Here is a 21496-nt window from a genome sequence, read left to right on the forward strand (position 1 = left end):
GTTGGACTATAACTCTGGAGACCAGGACTTAATTCCCCACTTGGCCATGAAACCCACTGGACGACCTTGGGCCCGTCACATCTCAACCTCCTCTGAACAAGAAAACCCCTCAATAGGGTCACCTTAGCATTGCCATAAGTAGGAAACATGAAGGTTTCAAGGCACACAGCAACAACAACAAGATATTTCTGACCTGGTAACCGACATGCAATGACTTCTACAGTTATACTGAAGTATACTGTTGGACAAATATTGTGATGGAGTGAAGTGGAGTGGGGAGGTAATCTTTTTGCATATGCAAAGTAACCTATCTAGTCCTTTGATTCCCACATTACATCTTTTATTTGTTGGTATGCTCTCCAAATATCCCAACTTGGAAGGGACAGTCCCCATTAATCCTCTGTTATCCCACTTTTCCTGTTCAGGCAAAAGCAAATTGCTGATCTGTCTCCTTGTGCTTGTGCATTCTTCCGCAATAACAACTCTAATGTGTGTCCTGTTTTTCAAATGTGCAAAGTTGGAGGGCATGTGTTAATAGACCTCAGGGTTAATGGAATGACTAGAATGGCCCTTAGGAAATGCTTTAGGAAACTGTAGGAGTTTTTCTGAGGAGATTCTGGACCCATACAGACAGGCCAAAATAAAGCTGCTTCGGGTCACTTTGGAGGTATGCTTTTTAAATTATTCATGCATCATAAGGGGCCGGAAGCCGCACCAAAGCAACGCTCCACTTCCAAGGACTGGAGCGCAGCTGTGGTGCACCTTCTGGCCTCTTAGGATGCATGCATCATTTCAACAGCATACCTCCAAAGTGACCCGAAGCAGCTTTATTTTGGCCTGTCTGTATGGGGCCTCTGTAAATGTGAGGATATTGTGGGGGAACACTAAAGATCAGAGAGAGGAAAGGAGATTGGAGAGATTTCAGAGAGTCTGCATAAGGCCTTGCAGCAAAGGCAGCCATGTTCAGGCATTTTCCATCTCTGTGCAATGAACCCACAATGGAGAAGAGAATGGACAAATATCCTAGCTCTCCTCTCCCTTCCATTACTATTCTTGTCATCCTGCACACATTGAGGGATAACATCTGCAACAGGATTGTCAGACTAAAAACTGGAGACAGCTCCGATACTTTTAATGGTTATGTAGAAGTGGAAATCTCAGCAGGTGCTGCTTGTCACGCAACCAGGTCACAAGCAACACCTACTGAAAATCAGTCTTCTATATAACCACTAAAGTGCAGGAGACACCTCCAGTTTTCACTCTGTCAATCCAGTTTCTGTCTGTAGAGGTTTGCTGTGTGATTAAGGTCTTTTCCAGACTTTCTGAGGTTTTTTACTGCCTTGTGTCACTTTTGTGCTGCTTTCCCATCCAATGTGTCAGGCTCATTTCAGGCTCATTTGTGCTGATGATGTGGATGGTGGGAGGGTACAAGTTAATATGATGTCGTCTCACAGTGCCTCCTGTTTTTATCTATTTTTAAAAATTAAGCATAATGTTTTAGTTGAGTGAAAGAAAAATTCTGTTCTCCCTTACCCTCCCTTATCCAGTCCATTGAGGCCATCCTTCCCTTGAACAAGGGAAGGATTGGATTGCCCTCTCTTTTGAAGGCTCGGTAAGGAGGTAAACTTAATCCCATCAGCCTCTTTGAATGCCCCATTTGCCATTTTCTTTTGAAAGAATATATTTAAATATTTGTTATATATAAATATGTTATAAATTAATAAATAAATATTAGCCAATACTCTAATATTTAAAATTATATATAATAAAATTGTTGTTATTGTTGTTGTGTGCCTCCAAGTCATTATGGTGACCCTAAAGTGGACCTCTCATAGAGTTTCCTTGGCAAATTTGACAAGTGTGCTTTTATTTAGTCCAACCTGTGCCTGGTGGCATCCCACATATATCACACAGCCACCATTTACTTTAATTCCCTCTTCATCCGTTCAGCCTTTAGGATTAGGAAATGAGTGAGTTATGCCTGCCAGAATTTTGCAAGCTCTTCAGCATCTTTTCCTTTGCTTCCTCCTTTACATCGTTTGTTACATGTCCCTATGTTTTACCCTTGACTCATCCACAGGTCATACCAAAATCCTTCCCTCAATGTATACATGAGGTAGACTTATATAGTCAAGTCTATATGTAGCTATCCAAGAAGCGATGCACTTCTTGTAATGTGGTGATCGTTCTCCACTCAAAAAAGGTATCAAAACACATCTAAAAATGTATGTTTTGAGCTGAGATATATTATGTACTCATTTCCAAAATGCAAAAGTGGCATGGTCTACAAATAAGACTGATTTGTCCATTCTAAAAATTTGCATGAGCTGAGGGTTGCGAAAGCACCACTGCACCTTTAAAACCAAACTTGTAGGGCTTTTATTGCTCTGTCTGAGTTTCACTTTTTCTCCAGGACAAGCTGAAAAATAGATGAAATTCCAAGGGGCTAGTGGAGAAAGCTCCATGAAAAATGGATGTGCTTTCGAAAGTTTTAAAAAAAAGCAAAGGAAACTATTCTTGCTCAGGTCTGCACCTGATTCCTACTGGGTTACTAGCTGAAATACTACCCTCTGCCTACTTGCCTGCTGGGTTTGCAACAGAAAACAGGCTAGCAGCTCCCTCCTCTGGTAAACTCTCTCAGTGGCTCAGACATTGACACCCTGCTAGAGTTAGCAGTGTGAGGCATGGGACTCTTATTTATGTTTTGTTTTATTAAACAGCCATGTTTTATATATGTATGTCTGTGCCTGTACATTTTATCTGCTTTAGAAGCACTTCAGGTAGAAATGAAATGTGCTATAAATCATTCACTGTATTTTTAACATTAGTATCCAACTCTAATAAGTTTGGTTTAAAAAGATTAAAGCAAAAGCTGTTTATGGGTCTTGGAAAGCATCCAAATTTTTTCATCCAAGTTTGAACAAATGGTAATGAAATTAGAATGATGAGGATGAGGATGGGGATAATGGTTTTGTTTGAGCAATGAAAGCTGCTATTTTGGAAAGAAAAACAAAGGTTGGAGGAAAACAGAGATCTGTTGAGATGCTCTTGAGACAAAGAGGAGAAAACAAAAGTGGTGATGAGGAAACTAAGGAGAGATATACAGTTGGCCCTCCACATTCTAGGTTTTGACATTCCCTGTTTTGGTTATTTGTGAATGTTAAACCCTGAGCCCCTCCCACCCTGGAAAGGCTTGGGAGAAGCATCTGCAAAGCCTTTCCAGGGTGGGAAGGACCAGAGAAAGAGAGCGCTTCATTCCCCAAACCCCTCCTGCCCTGGAAGTGGCTGCCACTTGGGGGGGGGGGGTTGCAGGTTTTCCACATTAGTTGGGATCTTCTTCCCCTAACCCCTGTGAATGGGGAAAGCCAACTGTACTTAGGAGGTGGTGTAAGAGAGCTAGCATGGTTAGTGGTTTGAGTACTGGACTACAACTCTGGAGAACAGTGTTCGAATCTCCACTTTTGCATGGAAACCCTCTGGATTACCTTGGGTGAGTCCAACTCTCTCAGCCTCAAAGAGAGAAAAAGGCAAACTCTCCCTGAACAAATCTTGCCAATAAACCCTTATGATAGGGTCTCCTTAGGGTTGCCATAAGTTGGAAATGACTTGAAGGCACACAACAACAACAATAACAACAACGGGGATAGTAATTGTTTTGTGGTCATCCATTTCTTCCTTGAAATGAGGGACAGAAAGAATTTTTCACTGAATGATCTTGAGAAAATGAACATGACTATTGTGAATTACAATACGGATGCTTCTGCCAACTTGTTGCAGTGTTCATCACACAATCATGGTAATGACAAATAATCCTCACAGACAGATTCAGTGAGCACTGAAAGATAATTTTGCTATAAATGCTGACTGGGGCCAGTTTTAGGGAGTATATTAACTGGCTTGTTGAAACAGCTTCATTGGGTACCAGTTTGTTTCTGGCACAATTCAAAGTCCTGATTCTGACCTATAAAGCCCTATACAGGTTAGGTCCAGTCTATCTGAAAAACTGTATCCTCCCCCCCCCCCCCGATGAGCCTAGGGGTCCTAAGACCTATGAGAGAAGGCTTTTTCCTGCCAGCATCACATGCTTGCTTGATTAGGACACTAAAGTGAGCCTTTTCAGTACTGTATCTGCTTCTGCCTTCTGGAATTCCCTTTCATGGGAGGGAAGCCTGGTCTCCTCCCTGCTTTCCTTTAGCTAGCAAGCAATGATGTTTTTGTTCAAGCAGGTTTTTAATATGTAATCGTTGGCAGAGAGGCTTTTATATGGGGTGTGTGCTCTAGTTATGTTTTAAAGCTTTTGTATGTTTTATGTTATTTTATATCATTCTTAGCTAGATTATTTTAATTGTTTATATATATTTATTGTAATTTTTAAAAGTCACTTTATCTGTGAGCCACCTTGGGTCTCTCTCTCTCTCTGGGAGAAAGGCAGCATAGAAATGAAATGTAATGAACTAAATAAAACTTAATTTCAAAATTAGCCATTTTCATCACCATCAATAGGAAGGCTAAACAAATATGAGATGTATCCGGGGTATACTATACAGCAAAGTACAATAACATCCAAAATCCACTAAACAGCAACATTTTATTGGATATTTTGGTTGGATCCATAAAGATATCACTGTTTTGGGGATTTTAAATATAAGATGTGGTAGAGAATCTTGAATAATGTCACTGAACATATATACCACACCAGAAGAACAGCTAGGAAGGTCATCTCTAAACACCCAAATGTAAGGACATATTCAGTTTTCAATGAAGATCCTCATAAGCTTTATTACTGAAAGTGCAAAGATTGCCAGAGGGGTTTTAATTCTGCCTTGATGGCTCACTGGGTACTTTCCACAGCTGGGGAGGCTGTCACAATGTATCAGGTGAACATTCACTCTAATCTATTAATACATATTTTTGTCATACAAATGACGGACTTTCCCTCTGTTTTTTAAAAAGGCCTTCAGAAAAGGGGAAATGAGTAGTAGAAGCTGATGTACAAAATATAGCTACTGGGGTAAAGTAGTCCCTAGATTAGCCCATACTGTACACATCAGGATATTCATGTGCGGATGCAGAGGAATGCACCTTTCATTCATATGGAGATTGTCACACAGAAAAGGATAGGAGCAAAGCGGATCGCTCCTGTCTTTATTGCGCAGTCGTGTGAAGATTATCAGATGTTTATCCCATCATTATCCCGTAAATGAAGTGGAATGGACCTGTCATTTTTAATAACAGAAGTTGTTGTTAATAGAAAACTGATGGAACAATTCTACTTCATTGACAGGATAATGACAGGATAAGCATGATGTGTGTGATCATCTTTCCAGTGATCATATGATAAGGATGGCATAAGGATGGGAGTGATCCACCTTATCCTCCATGTGATAATCTATTATAACAACATACATGCAGGTTTTTGAGATCTCTTGATTTCTTGCAAAAGATGGGAGAGTGGTGAGGAAAAACAAAAGGTCTGGAGCAGTGGGGCACAGACAAGTGGGAGTTCATACTGAGCAGTTTACAAGTGCGCTTCATCTTCATCATCCTCTCAGTGACAGAGGACCAAAATATACATGACTCTTTGTTCTCAGCAACATATTGGCTGATCCAGGTCCATTCATCCATGGTTTCAATGACTGCTGATACTTCCCCTTCCATGTGTAATTGCATTTGCTTATACTTTTTTGCAGTGATCCTTAGCTCTCTTTTGATCTTGTTTTTTCTCTGTCATTTGTTACCTTCCTTCCACCAAGGTAAAAACCCTAGATCAGCAAGAATCTTTGTAGTTTGGGACTTATTCTACACAAACTTTGCATGTGGTTGTAGAAAATTATATTTCTGTCTAGCAATATTAATTTTATGTGCATAAAATATTGTTTCCGGTGGTATAATGCTGTTTTTCTATGTGAAACAGCCATGTTCAAATTTGGCACGGAATTAATCTAAAATTAAAAAGTAAATGTGATTGTCTAGTCATGTCTGACTGTAGGGTGCTCATCTCCTAAGCCGAAGGGTCAACATTGTCAAAGAAAACTTTGTGATCATGTGGCCAGCATGACTGCACAGACCACTGTTATCTTCCCACCAAAGTGGTATCTATTTATCTACTTGCACTTTTACATGCATTCAAACTGCTAGTTTGGTAGAAGCTGGAACTTGTGATGAGAACTCACTCCACCATGTGGCACTTGGGCCTTGAACTGCCAACCTGAGGTTCTTGAAATTGTCAGACTCAGTGTCCTAACCACTGAGCCATCATGTCTCAAATTACAAACTGCAAATTGGGCAGTTTTTGGAGACTTGCACACATTGAGAAGAAAATTTCTAAAATGATTTGTTGCTTCTTTCATTGAGAAAATTAGCAAAAAATAGTAAGATCTGTGGCACAGGAATATTTGATTATGCTTATGTTGTTCTGTTTTGTGCTATGTATGTTAACATTTCTATATTAGCAAGCAATTAAACAAAAAAGTCAGTGGAAACAAATGCAAAACACAATATTTAGAAACAGATATCTCCTTGGAGCATCCTGTCCTCTCAATAGGGTCACCTATCACCACTTACCTTGTGGAAGGAGCAAGAGAGCAAGGGAGGCAGACGGAGAAAACCCCAGCTGCTCCAAACAGATTTCTGTGCAACTGGACCAAATGCCGAACAGATGCCTCAATGCCTTGCTTTCCTTCAAATGACTTTCAAGCCACTTTGGAAGGATTTGAATCCTTAAGATGCCAATGCTATCCCAATGTTTCTGAGTGTAAGCTCCATTGCATGTAATACGACTTACATCTGAGCAGACATGTATAGAAAGATAAGTATATGCATTGAGGAAGATATAAAGAATTATAATGATAAATATAATAGAAAGATTATAGGATTAGCCACCAAGCAGAGTTTAAAATAGTCCAGCATTCTTGTTCATAAAACCAAAAAAGCAATGAAAAGTATTCTGCCATTCTTTAAAGTGGTTCAGTGTGTTCCCCACTACCACACACATTTCCCCCCACTCTTTTTCTTACAGTAAACCTTTGGTCTAGGTTAAATGGGTTAATTGTGACTCAAGATTACCTAGTGAATTTCATAACTAGTGAATATATAGTAGTCCAGTAAAATAGAAAGGTCACTGAAATTGGTAGAAAATTTAAGAGCATTATAAAGATCTATACTTAAATATCAGGAAATGGCATGCATTCAAAATATAATGTATGATGAGTTCTTTCTATATTAATTTAGAATTTTAAAGAGTATAATAGAATGCTCCATGTTATTATAATGTGGTGGTTCACAGTTTGTAGATTAGATTTGATTATTTTAATAAAATCACCCCATCTTATATAAACTAGATATGTCATATAAGAAACAACAGTGAACTTCATAGATGACTGGTGATACAGAAGTATCTCCCCAGTCCTATCCTAACAATGTATTTGACAATACCTACTCTTACAGCTATAGAAAACCAAGGAAGTTCTTAGTTCCAAAAAGGATAGGGTCTGCTCATCTCCCAGATTTGTTCTGTCTCTGCCACCCTTTACGAATTGGTTGAGCACAATAAAGAATGCATGCACCCATCTACAACCTTTCTAAGCCCCCCCCCCCCCCATGTAACTCAAGAGTCTTGGTGAAGAATTTTATATATCCATTCTGTCTTATGGACAATTGGTTCTTTTCCATAAATAAAAAGTGAAAAGAGAAACTAAAGTATAATTTAGTAATCCTCTTACAGGAAAGCAATTTATACTGGAAATATAATTCTCTTCTTTCTTGACACAAAACAATACATGTTTAAAGCATTTAAACCTTATGCTCTGAAAGTTATTAGTATTTAAGAACTGTGATTGCTTTTTTGCAAATTCCAGGAGTGGAATTTTGTAATGTGGTTTCAATTTTAATATATAAGTATGTTTAACGTCCAAAAACTACAAAGATGAAGTGTGCAATTATTGCACAAACAATGGCTTATGCTATAAGATGAAGCTAATGAAATCCTTATCCCTCGGCAAAATGAAAATAAAGAGCTGTCTTATATGAAAGCTTAAATTATCTTCCTTTTGCTTTAGGATTATCGAGTGAACATCTTTCTCCGACAGAACTGGAATGATCCTCGTCTTGCTTATAGTGAATACCCAGATGACTCTTTAGATTTAGATCCATCTATGCTGGACTCTATTTGGAAGCCAGATTTGTTCTTTGCCAATGAAAAGGGTGCAAACTTTCATGAAGTCACAACAGATAACAAGTTGCTACGAATTTTTAAAAATGGAAATGTTCTTTATTCAATCAGGTAAATTTCTGATGAAGAAACTGTCTTTACATGGGACAATGAGACTAATGTTGTATATATGACCCATGTCATAGAAGTATGCATGGAGGAATGCATGAGGGATAAATATGGATAGAGAAATAGGACCATGCATGTTTTGTTTAGAGGTCTTGAGAGCTTGGAAGTAAGAATGTAGATTCTCCAGATGCTTAAAAGCTTATTCCCTCTGCAAGGCCACAGACCAACCATCCTAGCCTTCTCAGATACCCAATAGAAAACCTGCAGAAAAATATCTATATTTAGTCCAAGACATTCTAAGAAACCTGGCCCAGATCAAGGAACAGATCTGTCAGAAACATTATAATCCTCGCTTCCTCTGCAGGGGTCTCCATGTGTGATAGATAGAAAGTGTAATAAGAAGATTTGCTCTTTTGTTTGGGACATGTGTGGCCAGTTAAGTCACCACTGAGCTGTTTTGAGTAAGGGCCACAAGCAGGTTGAGACCATGCCGACTGCACAGCCCACCACCAAAGTGGACCAAGGCCACAGGATCCAGTCTGCATCACCACAAGCTGGATTACCCTAGCTCCCCTTTGCTCTGGTCCAAAGGACCAGAGTGCAGCTTCAGCACAGCTTCAGGCTGCTTTGGAGGCATGCATCATTTGAACTCCACACCTCCAAAGTGGTCAGAAGCCACCTCATTTGGCCCATCTGTTCCAGGCCTTAGAAGCAAGTGTGAATGCCTTTTTTCAGTTTTATAATGATTAGCTAGTGACTCGCATCTAGATTTCTAGACATGGTATAACACTTTGTCACCTTCTCTGTGACTGCCTCTAAATAGTCCCTCTCATGAAAGTCACTAGAAGAATACAAAAAGAAGAACTTAGTGGTGACTAGTAGCCTCCATACTACTGAGGGAGGGAATCCATTTTGATTTTCATCCAAAAATTTAAGGAACTGTCTAAATAACTGACTCCTATCCTCCAAATGCTGAACTCTATCCAGGGTGATGAACCTAATTCCCCAACCCTATACTGTCATGGGCCAGGAATTGGACTCATAGGATGAGGACAATCATGCAGCTCTTCCAGTGAAATGTCAGCATCAAGGGACATAAAGTCAGGACTCACCTGAAGCTGGTCCAGCACAGGCACCAGCACAACAAATGGGACTCAGAAGAAGAGGCACAGCCCTCAAGCTCTTGGACCTGGTGAGCTGAGAAGAAAGCCAAACAAAGACAGTCTATGAGGTTCCTTGCCAAAGAACAGGGGAAGCACTCTTAATCATGGACAGCTGGATGCAGCCAGTTCAAGAGAACATTCATGCTCATGTTTCTTGCTGGAAACAGTTGTCTGCTTTCCAGCTTTGGCTAGATGTTCCTGTTCTTAATTCCTGAGACTGTGACCACTGGACTGGCTGACAAACCTATTTGGCTCTTGAACACTTGGAATGGTTGACTTCCCTTCTTGACACACAGAACCTTGGACTGGCTTGAATTATCTCTTTGCAAATGGTCGCTTACAGGCAAGCATGTTCTTAGAGAGTCCTGTTTAATTTACTGTTTTGGCTTAACTGCTGTTATCTAGAAGAGTACGGAGTTAATTGTTTCCTCCCTGGCAACAGTCAGTGAGTGTGTGTGCAAACCTGAACCAGAACCTGAATGATGAAAATCTAGAGTGGATTCATCATCCCATTAACATGGAAACCACTAGCCAGCACTGGAAGATCCATATTGGATGAGTCCAAGACCTTATACAGTCTAGTATCCTGTTACCCACAGTGATCAACCAGGTGCCTATGAGAAGTCCAAAAGCAGCATAGGAAAACAATAGTCCTTTTCCAGTGTTATTTCCCAGCATCTGGTATTCATAATTGTGATCATGTTCAAGTCAGGTTCATATCCAGATCTATATCTATATCTCTATATCTAGGGAGGGGTAACTAAGTTGGAAAGGCCTGCCGGAAGAGATCCGTCTTGAGTGCTTTCTTAAAAGCTGTCAGAGTGGAAATGTGATGGATCTTCACCAGCAGGTCATTCCATAATTTTGGAGCAGCAGTAAAGAAGGCCCTCTGGGAAACTGCTGTTAGCCTAGACCTCTGTAATAGGCTGTAATAAATTCTTCCCAGAGGACCTTTATGTGTGGGATGGACAATATGGAAGAAGGCATTCCCTCAAGTATTCTGGACCCAAGCCATGTAGGGCTTTAAAGGTAATCACCAACACCTTGTACCTTGCCTGGAAACTAGTTGGCAGCCAGTGAAGGGACTTCAAGACCAGTGTTATATAATCATTTCTAGAAATACTCATAATCAGTCTGGCTGACATTGTATTTCCCAAAATTTGGCTTCATGAAAAATGAAGTTTTTGAAGAAGTTTATAGACCATTCCAGTAGTTTCTGACTGTGGTAGAACAATGATAACATTTCAAATATAATTAACAATAGTACAGAGTTCCATTTGCCCATGACTGCCTTCATATTATAGCAGCATAGAGTCAATTTAACTGATAACAGATAATAGGATTTCAACTAAAGTTCAGCTGAAATGTATGGCATTTCTCAAGCCACTGAACAGACTCAGGTCTTGAACATTTGAGCTAGCAGGATAACATCTGAACCAAACCTTAGGTTGTGGTAGGTGTGAAATAATTCACATCTGGGGTTTACTCACAGGTAACATACGTACAATTAAAATCCTTAAAATATCTTTCTCAGTATGTTAGACAAATTTACTTCTTTCAAATCTAATACTTGAAATAATCAAATGACTGTAAATTTATATTTGAATTACATGTGTGGAGCTGGCTGCCAAGAGCTCTACTTTTTCTTGTATACAAATGCATGCGTATAGTAAATGCATGAATATGAGGGAATATGTGTCATCCAAAATACAATTTTTAATCCTTGTTTTGTTTTATTTCAGACTGACTTTAATACTCTCCTGTCCAATGGATCTCAAAAATTTCCCAATGGATGTCCAAACATGTATAATGCAGCTGGAAAGCTGTAAGTGTAACCATAGTATTTTCATATTTATTGTAAATTTTCCTTCACCTTATTAAACATTGTTAATTCATTGCAGCATGATCTTTTCTTGGCATAAAAGAGATGGTGTTGGTGCACAAAAGATTGATGATGGTGGCGGTGGTGGTGGTGGTGGTGATAGGCTAAAGATACCCATTTTCCTGATCCAGAAAAAAAAACACATCTATATTGAAAGTGCTTCTATCTCTCCCAGTTCAGAGAGCCTGACCCTGAGCAATCTTAATGACAAGGCTGAAAGTATTAATACTGAATAGGATGGAAGGGTTATGGCAGTGATGTATACTTGAGTCAACTGACTCAAACTCAAGTTGGGCTCAAGTCGCTTGGACTTGACTTGGCAATAAATGATGCACTGGATTGAATTGATTTGTGACTTATATATATTTTAGTGACTGACTTGCTGGCCTTACAGAAACAAGAAATGCATCAGACAATGGAGTTGAAATCTACACAGCAGCCTGTCCCCGCTGCACATTAAGGGAGCCTTCTAAAGCTTTTAAAAAGCTTTAGGAGGACCCTTCCATTTCAAGCACATTGCCTAACACAGTGATCCCCAAACTGTGCTTTTTAACAGATTTTGGGCTTCAGCTCCCAGAAGCCTCAGCCATGTTGGCCAATAGTCTGGGATTCTAGGAGCTGGAGTCCAAAATTCCTTAAAGAGCACTTTTTGGGGACCACTGGCCTAACACATTTGCTCTTCCCTTCAGATAATGTTTTTTACCTGACTTTGTGCACATCTTGATTTTCCATGGCCGCCACCATCTCTTTTTGGGGGGAGGGGAGGGTTAATGTTGTTTCTCAGACGTAAGACTCAGCTTGAGACTTGGCTTGAAAATGTCTTGCAAAGACAGGAGACTTGACTTGGAGCTGGGAGGTAGAGACCTGAAACTTGACTTGAGTCTAGGAGTAAAAGACTTTAATACAGTGGGCCCTTGTCTTATGCGGGGGATCCGTTCCAGACCCCCCCCCCACGTAAGGCAAATTCCCCCTATGCTCAAGCCGCATTCATTAGAATGGGGCTCATGTGCGGTGGCGCGGCAGCGTGGGAGCATGTGGGGTGCCATGGGCGCGTGCCCCATTCATTTGAATGGGACGCACCACACCCTTGCGCCTCGTGCACTCCCTGCAGCTTGAGCGCGTACGCTCAAGTCCACGTAAAGCACGCCTGCATATAGTGCGAGCGCACTGTACATCACTGGATTATGATAAATCTTTGATAAACAATGGGTACTATGTGTCTTGGCAGATGGAAAGAAGGAGCTGAGTGGTCTGTCAATATTACTACTACTGCTTCTACTACTAATAATAATAATAATAATAATTCTTATCCACTTCACCCCATGGTTTGAGGTGGGGAACAACAACAAATAAACAATGCACAACATCAATGAAAACATATTAATTAAAATATACCACAGTTTAGAAGGACAAATAAGACACAGACATTCTAAAACAATCCACATTTAAAATCCATCATTTAAAATTCATCATTTAAAAATTATCTGGATAAGCTTGACGAAAGAGACTGGTCTTCAATGCTCTTTTAAATTGAGACAGCCTATTCAGCTGTCAAATATCAGGCAGGTCATTCCACAATAAAGTGACAGCTGAAGAAAAAGTCCTCTGGCTGACAATTGTCAACCTAGTCTTGTCTGACTGGAGTAATTGTCTTCCAGAGGTCCTGAGTGTAGGGGGCAGATTATAAGGGAAGAGGTAATCCCATAGATAACCTGGACCAAGACCATGTAGGGCTGTAAAGGTAATAACCAACACTTTATACCTAGCCTGGAAACTAATTGGCAGCCAGTGGATTTAAATACTGACATGATATGATCACTCCTGGATGTCCCAAAAATAAATCTGGCTGCTGTGTTTTGAATCAACTGAAGTTTCCAAACTTGGTACAGAAGTAGCCCACAGTGGGTTACTTTACAACACATTGCAACAGTCCAGGTTTAAGGTTACCAGCATGAGCACTACCATTTTTAGGTCCTCCGACTCTAGGTAAGGGTGCAGCTGGTATAACTGCAGAAGCACTCCTGGCCATCACATCTATCTGAGCTGCCTTTTGGAGCAATAGATCCAGAAGCACCCCAAAGCTGCAAACACAGTCTTTCAGTGGAAGTGGAAGCCAATCCATAACTGGTTGACATACCTTCAAATCCAGGTTAGGAGCTTTGACAGCAAGCACTTCTGTCTTGTTTGGATTCAGCTTCAATTTGTTTTTCCTCATCCAGCCCATTACCTTCTCTAGACATTCATTCAGAAAAGACACACTATCCTTAGTTGAGGCTGTATTTGAAGGCATGGAGAAATTTATTTGGGTGTCATCAGCATAATAATAGCACCATACCTCATGCCTCTGGCTGATCTCTCTCAGTGGTTTCATGTAGATGTTGAAAAGCATTAGGAATAGGATGGCACCTTGTAGTTGGAGCAGCTATCACCAAGCACCACCATCTGGAACCTTCCTGAGAGATAGGACTGGAACCACTGAAGCCCAGTTCTTTTGATTCCCACATATCCCAAGTGTTCCAGAAGGATATCATGGTACTGAATGCTACTGAGAGGTCCAAAAGTACCAGCAGTGACATATTTCCACTGTCAACACTCAGGTGAAGATCATCCACTAAGGCAACCATAGCAATCTCAACACTATAACCTGTTCTGAAGCCAGTTTGAAATGGGTCCCGATAATTTGTATCATCCAAGACAACCATCACTCCATCCCTCTAACCTGCATTTTTGCATCTGAAACGGGTTCCCGAGACAGCACTGGGATTGTTCTGGTGCACAACCATCACTTTTTCTAAACTGCCTGTGGTGATTTCAGATTGCAAAGATTGCTGCAGTCCCCTCAGATTGTTTTGTTGGAGTATTCCCAACATCCATGCTGAGACAACTATGAGGGGAGTAATCATGAATTTGTGGCCTCCATGGCAACTAGAGTCCTGTCCCAGTCTGTATCTGTTCACACTCTCTGCAAGACATTCTCTGGAATTGGTTTTCCCTACTTGCTGAGATGACAGTGATCTGAGTGTGGAGAACCATGCTGTAGTTCTTTAGTCATAGACATATCATTACATAGTAGGATTTAGACTTAACAGAAATGAAAGTCTATGTGGGAATGAGGGACTGGAAAAGATGAGCCTTCCCAGGAAGCTAGTGGGTCCAAATGGTTTTATTGAGAAATACCCTGTCACTTCAGCCACTGATTGTATCAAAATTCTGGTTGGCACCTCGACTGGGGGAAATAATCCTGCCAGTTGAAAGGATGGACATAAACAAACAAATGTGGATAGAATTCAGAAATGCAGAGAAGAGGGAGTACTTCTTCTTTATCCAAATCATCTTTGAAATAGTTAAATTTCTATCTACTTTTAGTTAAATGGAGTGCCCAGTTTGCATTGGAAGGGAGGTGGGGGGAAGGCATAGTATGTCAGACCTTTATTAGCAATAATAATCTTCCAGTTGAACTGAAAATAAGTAGAATGTAAAAGGAAACCATAATAAGCACTTGTTTTCCTACTTGTTATTCAAGTGGAGCTCAGGTCATGCTTAAAGAATCTGTGATATAGTTAGCTTTAGGAATTCTAATCTTAAGGCAAAGGCTCGTGTGTTTGGCTGTCCAGGAGGCATGCTGTTGGCCTGCCTTGCAGAAAAGTAGTAAAATCAGTGCAGTCAACAGGACAATATTCCTTAGCCACTGCAAGATGCCTAGAGATTCATTTGGATTCAGTTAGTAAAGCAAAGCTGCACTGGAACATGTGCCTTAAATAGTCATTTGTAAAAAAATAATGAGAGCAGAACTCAAGTCACTGTGACTTGAAGAACTATAGGGCAAATGTCTAATCACATTGAGCTCTTGGTGAATAATTACTTACTGTACAAAAAACAGTACAGAGTTTCCCATTGTGTCCAAAGCACTTTGCAGTCAAATGAAGCAAAGGGGATGGTATCATGTGGTTTAAAATAAATGCTGGCAGTGTTAAATGGTATAGAAATAAAAAGTAGAATCTAAAAAACAAACTTGAAGAAGCAATTCAACTGCATAAAATCTGAAAAGCTTAGAGTTCACACTTAACTGGTAGACCAGGGTTGTTGCCACACTGCAGAATAAAGCAGTTTGACACCATTTTAACTGCCATGACTCAATGTATAGATTTCTGGAATTGGTAGTTTTGTCAGATATTAAGCCTTCCCTGTCAGAGAGCTCTGGTGCCCCACCAAACTACAAATCCCAAGATTCCATAGCATTGGGGCCCAATGTGCATTGAGGAAACAATGCTGTTTGACACCACTTTAACTGTTATGGCTCAATGCTATTAAATTTTTGGATTTGTAGTTTTGTGAGATATTTAGTTTTCTCTGTCAAAAGCTTTGGTGCCACAACAGACTACAAATCTCAGGATTCCATAGTACTGAGCCATGGTGGTTTAAGTGGTGTCAAACTACTTTATTTCTGCAGAGTGGCAGCACATGTATCACCAAAGCCCTATCACCAGAAATGCCACTCACTTGAAGCAACTTTCATACATTATTAACCATGTAAGGGTAATTAAATGCAAAAAAAGAGAATGGGGTCAGCTCACTGGAATTGTTCCTACTGTAACAGCCCTGTTGGCCATCCATTAGTGTGACTATCTGAAACAAAGAAATGAAATTTATCTGTGATGCCCTCCCACTATGACTGAAACCCCTGTTTGGTCAACTCCTACATCATGAGGAGAGCCTAGATAGATATGGCAGGCTGTTTTATTCAGATATGTGAACTTCAGGTTAAAAATGGCAGAAAAGAGCCAGTGATGGCAAGGCCTGCAGGTATAACACTGCTATTTTCCTCTACAAAATAACACTGGGTAGGGGACTGGTTTGCCTCCTGAATGATTGGCATGCCTGTAACACATTGCTACTAATGTTGTGATGGAGTATCTGTTTCCCATGTGTAGTTGTTTGCTTATCCATATCATGTGTTCATGCACCCTCTGTGATGGCGTGCGACTTATTCTTATATAGCTACTGCAGCACTTTATCCAAGGTAAAACCGTCCTGGTATGTTGGCTGATGAATACATATCCACATATCAGTTATCAAATATGGAGAACTGCAATGCTATAGTTGGATTTGAAAGGCTTTTAGGAGAAGCCATGGTCTTTTTTTTTCTTTTCTTATCACATCACATACACTCCACATTGCCTATTCCAAGTCAGTACTTCGGGCATTGCTCACATATAGTCTGGTAATTATGCCAGTGCAATAATGTGACCCTTCATTAGTTAAGCTGTATTGAATATTAATGTTACCCAATGCATGCAAAAGAGAAAGTTCAACAGGAGCAGACTACAAAATTCACAGTGACAAGTTCATATATCCTTTCAAGTGCTTCTAACCTGTGGCCCATTCTCTTGTTTTAGTAGTTGTGTACCTTCAAGTCATTTCCAACTTACGTTCACCCTAAGGTGAACCTATCACAGGGTTTTCTGGGGCTGAGAGCGTGTGACTCACCCAAGGTCACCTGGTGGGTTTCCACAGCCAAGCAAGGAATCAAGCCTTGATCTCCAGAGTTATAGTTCAGTACTCAAACCACTACACCACATTTGTTCTTGACCTATCATCTACTCGTGCTTTAACAGGATATGCATTATTCCTGAATTAGTTTATAGTTATCACTTCAGTATTTTGGTGTCAAAAATTGAAAAGTACATAGACTCTTCAGTCAAGAATTTAGGGAAGTGATACTGTATCAAACCCCAGAGGAGTAATATATTAGGGCTCCTACAGATTTCCTAGTAGTTCCATTCTGCTTTGGGAATTGACACCTTGTAACTGTTCAGTATCCAGCCGTATATAAGATTATATACTTTAACAATATAACTCTTTAAAAAAGAGAGAAGGGAGAAATAATTTAGTCTCGTAACCAGAGATGCAATGAGGGAATGCACGTCATCAGCAAACCTCTGTGATGAGTCAAATCTCCATTTGAAATGCCATCAGTATGACCTAAAAATATATCAGGAGGAACCTGGGACAAAACAAAACAAAAACAAACAAAAACCTTATAGATTGTGGCTCATATTAGAATGGTGGTAGATGAAAATTAGGAAAAAAATATTGTGTTGTTATTTGAGCTGAAATGTACAGCTACAATGACCAGAAAATCCCAAGTCTTTTGGCCATTCAGTAAGAGCCTTTAGTTTACAATAGCAAGGTCAAGAGACAAAAGAGGGAAAAGAGCATTTTAGTACTTTAAGGATTAAAGGTGCAATCCTAAGCATTCCTATTTGGGGATAAAGCTTCACTGAACCCATTAGGGCACATTTCTTATCCATACGATTGTGCTGTTACAAATTTACTGTGATATAAGGTTTTGGGAACTACAGGCCAAATAATTATGTACGTGTAATGTTAGTCTTCATGGGCTAGGAAAAAGAAAGATTGAGAGACAACATACATACAAACACATATGGGCACAGATGAAAAATTGTTAACAGTGAGGCAAAAAGACTGGGAAGCAGAAGCCGAGACCATAGCAGATTGCTGCATGCCACTGAAGTGACTATTTAGGTCACTTGACTATTTAGGTCATAAATAACTGAACTCACATGTTGTCAGTTACACATTTCAAAATGTATTTGCATCTTGTGCTATATTGATGTTTTCATAAATATATTTCTGTGGAGAATGTTCAAAGTTCATCATAGAGATAATATTTTATTTTATTTTTGCTTCTGCCAATTTTAAATGAAATATTTACCCTACAGCAGCTTGTTCAGTGAGTTAAAAATAACAAGGGACAAGGGACAAAAATACTGGCAGAAAGAACTCGTGTGCAGAGAATTATAAAGAATAAGAACCAGCAGACTTATTAAATAATATACTTGCATTAGGACACTTAAATTTGCCGTCTTAAATATTTTAAAATGCCTTAATTTGCTGCTAGTCTTGCATAGTGCTAAACTGAATGTTTTGCAAACATTCATCCAGTTCTTTAGTGATGTTTTCATAACAGTATGAAGTCAGGACATTGAGGCATGTCTGCCAATCCTTGTTGACTTAAGGTGCAGTCCTATACCTACATACAAAGGAGTATGTTCCATTGACCTCACTGGGAAGTATTTCTGAGTAATGTATAGGACTGCAGTGCTAGGGTTGCATCATATTCTACCTACATTCTGCTTCAGCTAGATATGAAGTGCTAAGTACCACTAGATCTTGATGAAGCCAAAAGTAATGTCTCTTTGTATTGGCAGGCAATGAAACTGCCAGGACAGTACAAAGATATAGTGAATACCAGTGGCGTAGGCTCAAGTCGACTGACTTGCACTCAAGTCAGACTAAGCCACTTTAATGTTTTGACTTGGAATTGACTCGGCAATAAATGAGGCACTGACTTGACTCAGCTCAAGACGTGTATATTTTTAGTGGCCAGCTTGCTGGCCTAACTTCATTCAGAAACAGCATACATGTCAGGCAATGGGCTTAAGGTGGGGCTTCAGGTCTACACAGTAGCTTGTCCCTGCTGTACATTGGCAAAGCTTTAGAAGAAGGATCCTCCTGCCTCAAACACCCACCACTCATACATACCCCCTCCTTTTTTTCTGTTAAAGCTGGTCCCAGACTTAAGCCATGAGACTTTACTTAAAAGTATCTTGCAAGGACTTGAGGCTCAACTTGACATTTGAAGGTAAAGACTTGAGACTTGACTTGAGACTTGGAATAAAAGACTTGAATACATCACTGGTGAATACTACTCAGTTACTGAGGTAATGGGAAGGCATTCCTCATCCCATTCAGAGTGAGAGTAATGGAAGAATGGCGTGAGGGGTTTGTTTACTCCCAGTGATCTGACAAAGTAGCTCGTGCTCATGGTTTGCTTTTGTTTCTGCTTCCAAGCAAGCCATACCATTGGGCAACAGGTTGCAGGTGCTGCTTCACAGGGAGTGACAGCACAATGTTGGCAGGCAGACTTGCTTTGTGCCATATGGCTTGTAACACATTTTCTAAGAAAGTGTGCTGCCTCCAGGTGCATTGGAACATGTTTGTTCATTGACTGACCTGCCAATCTGGTCAGTTTCTGTTCATGAAATAGGATGCAGCACCCATTCTGTTTTTCAGATGAGGCAGCAAAATTTCTTGGTCTATGACCCTGCCATGCCCTGAGCAGAGTAAATCATAAGTAATCTAAAATACAGTTGGCCATCCATATTATGTATTCTGCATCCACAGATTCAACTGCCCATGGCTTGAAAATATTCATGACAAAGAAATCCAAAAAGCAAACCTTGATTTTGCCATTTTATATTAGGGGCACTATTTTACTACATTGTATATAATGGGACTTGAGCATTCATGGATTTGGGTGCCATCCTTTGCTATGGAGTATCACTACTTCAGTGTATAGTGGGTAGAAACTGTTGTAGAACCTAGAACTCTTCTTTTTCCCAGTGTACAATGTGATAAGACATTTCTGCTATACAGTACCCATTCATTACAATAAGCATATATGGGATGTTACTGAGTAGCAATGACTATCATTACCAAGAGTTAATCAGGAAAACATGGACACCTTGATTAATTCTGAATATTACCAGGAACGCATATAGCAATGAGCTTTGGCTCATTTTGCTAGGTATGTTTTAGGTACTTGCTTCACATCACAGACAGTGTTGAAGCTTTGGGGCCAGCAAAGGTGTGCCCCCCTCCCCCCGGAATGGGCTTGCTTCAAGCATGCTTTGGATAGTGTTAATTTTATGCACTATTGCATATACAGTCGGCCCTTCTTATACACAGATTTTTTACACACGGATTCAAGCATCCACAGTTTGAAAATGTTCCAAAAAAGTATAAATTTCAAATATCAAACCTTGATTTTCCCTTTTTTATAAGGGACACCATTTTGCTATGTCATTATATTTAATGGGACTTGATCATCCACGGATTTTGTTATCCATGGGGGTTGGACTGGATGGCCTTGTGGTCTCTTCCAACTCTAGTGTTCTTAATTCTATTTATATATATATATATATATATATATATATATATATATATATATATATATATGAATAATTTTAGAGGGCTGTTATTTTCTTAGTGATTTTGAAACATAGCACTTAGAAAGCAGAGCACCAAGTTGCCTTGAATCAGGAAAAATAATGAGTTTATGGATAAAGAGGGGAAATGTAGCAACAATTGTCATGCTGTTTCACATAGAAATTAATTCTATCATAGAAAGAATTAGTGGTCATGGCAGTTAATTATAATTAAAATACATATTAAATGAATGAATCTCATTTGGGAAAATCCATTTTGACACAGCAGTTGTTTCTTGTCAGTTCAATGAGTTGCACTCAGGAGATTTTTCTCCTGGCTACAATCTACATGCTTCAAATGCTAATTTCTTTTATACACTGTTGGTTTTCGTCTGAATCCATACAGTGTGTGATACAAGATATGCATCTGTGGATCTCTGGCTGAAAGGTTCCCCTATGGATTTGTAATAGTGTGATGCTGTATGATGTTGTGCATTTAAAAGTGAAATCCATTTCAAACTGATTTTAAGATAACTGTTCTGGTTAATAAAAGGAACACAAACTCATAAGAGGACAGAAATCTAACATAAGATATTCCACTCCTGCCTCCCACGCCACGCCACCCCACCCCATCCATCCATTTATCTATCTATCTATTGACAAGATAACATTCTGGCATGCAATCATCATTTTGCTTTATAAAGAATGTAACTACACAGTTTATAGCCCAACTAGATCTTAATTTTAAAGGAAAATCAATGAAAGAAAAAAGAAATAGATGGCCTTTTTGTGTCACCGTCCAGGCAGCCATTTACACCAGAGCAGCTTCAGTGGCACAATGTTTACAGAAGCTGGCTTTTTGTTGCCTGAAAAAAGAGCAGCTCTTTTTATTTGGCTGGCTTCAAAGTGGATTGTGGCCACAGCATACAGTTGCTGCAGCCAAAATCCACCTTTGGCAGGGGCTGCTTTATGACAATCTGTTTCACCCCTATATTCAGAAACTCTAGACAATACAATTTTTAAAAATTCATTTCATAAATCAATAGAATGAAATTTTAATGCTAATATCCAGGGCTTAATTAAAGCTAGGATTTAACAAATCTTACAGATTTTCATCAGGCTTCCTTTTTCAGTCAACACTTGGAGTAATATAATGGCCTTC

At 39.7% G+C, this 21496-nt stretch overlaps 1 protein-coding gene across 3 annotated transcripts in view; it reads left to right on the forward strand.

Moving 5' to 3' along the window:
* Window positions 1–21496, forward strand: part of GLRA3 (glycine receptor alpha 3) — a 106359-nt gene that overhangs the window by 57150 nt on the left and 27713 nt on the right. For all 3 annotated transcript variants that reach the window (XM_089525455.1, XM_089525456.1, XM_089525457.1), the window contains 2 exons: window positions 8058–8281; window positions 11184–11266. In XM_089525455.1, the coding sequence (XP_089381581.1) occupies window positions 8058–8281; window positions 11184–11266 (307 nt within the window). The remainder of the gene's footprint in view (window positions 1–8057; window positions 8282–11183; window positions 11267–21496) is intronic.

The sequence above is a fragment of the Sceloporus occidentalis genome, unplaced genomic scaffold (genome assembly GCF_023333645.1).
Source record: "Sceloporus occidentalis isolate IW3139 unplaced genomic scaffold, rSceOcc1.0.p SCAF_5, whole genome shotgun sequence".
Taxonomy (NCBI): domain Eukaryota; kingdom Metazoa; phylum Chordata; class Lepidosauria; order Squamata; family Phrynosomatidae; genus Sceloporus; species Sceloporus occidentalis.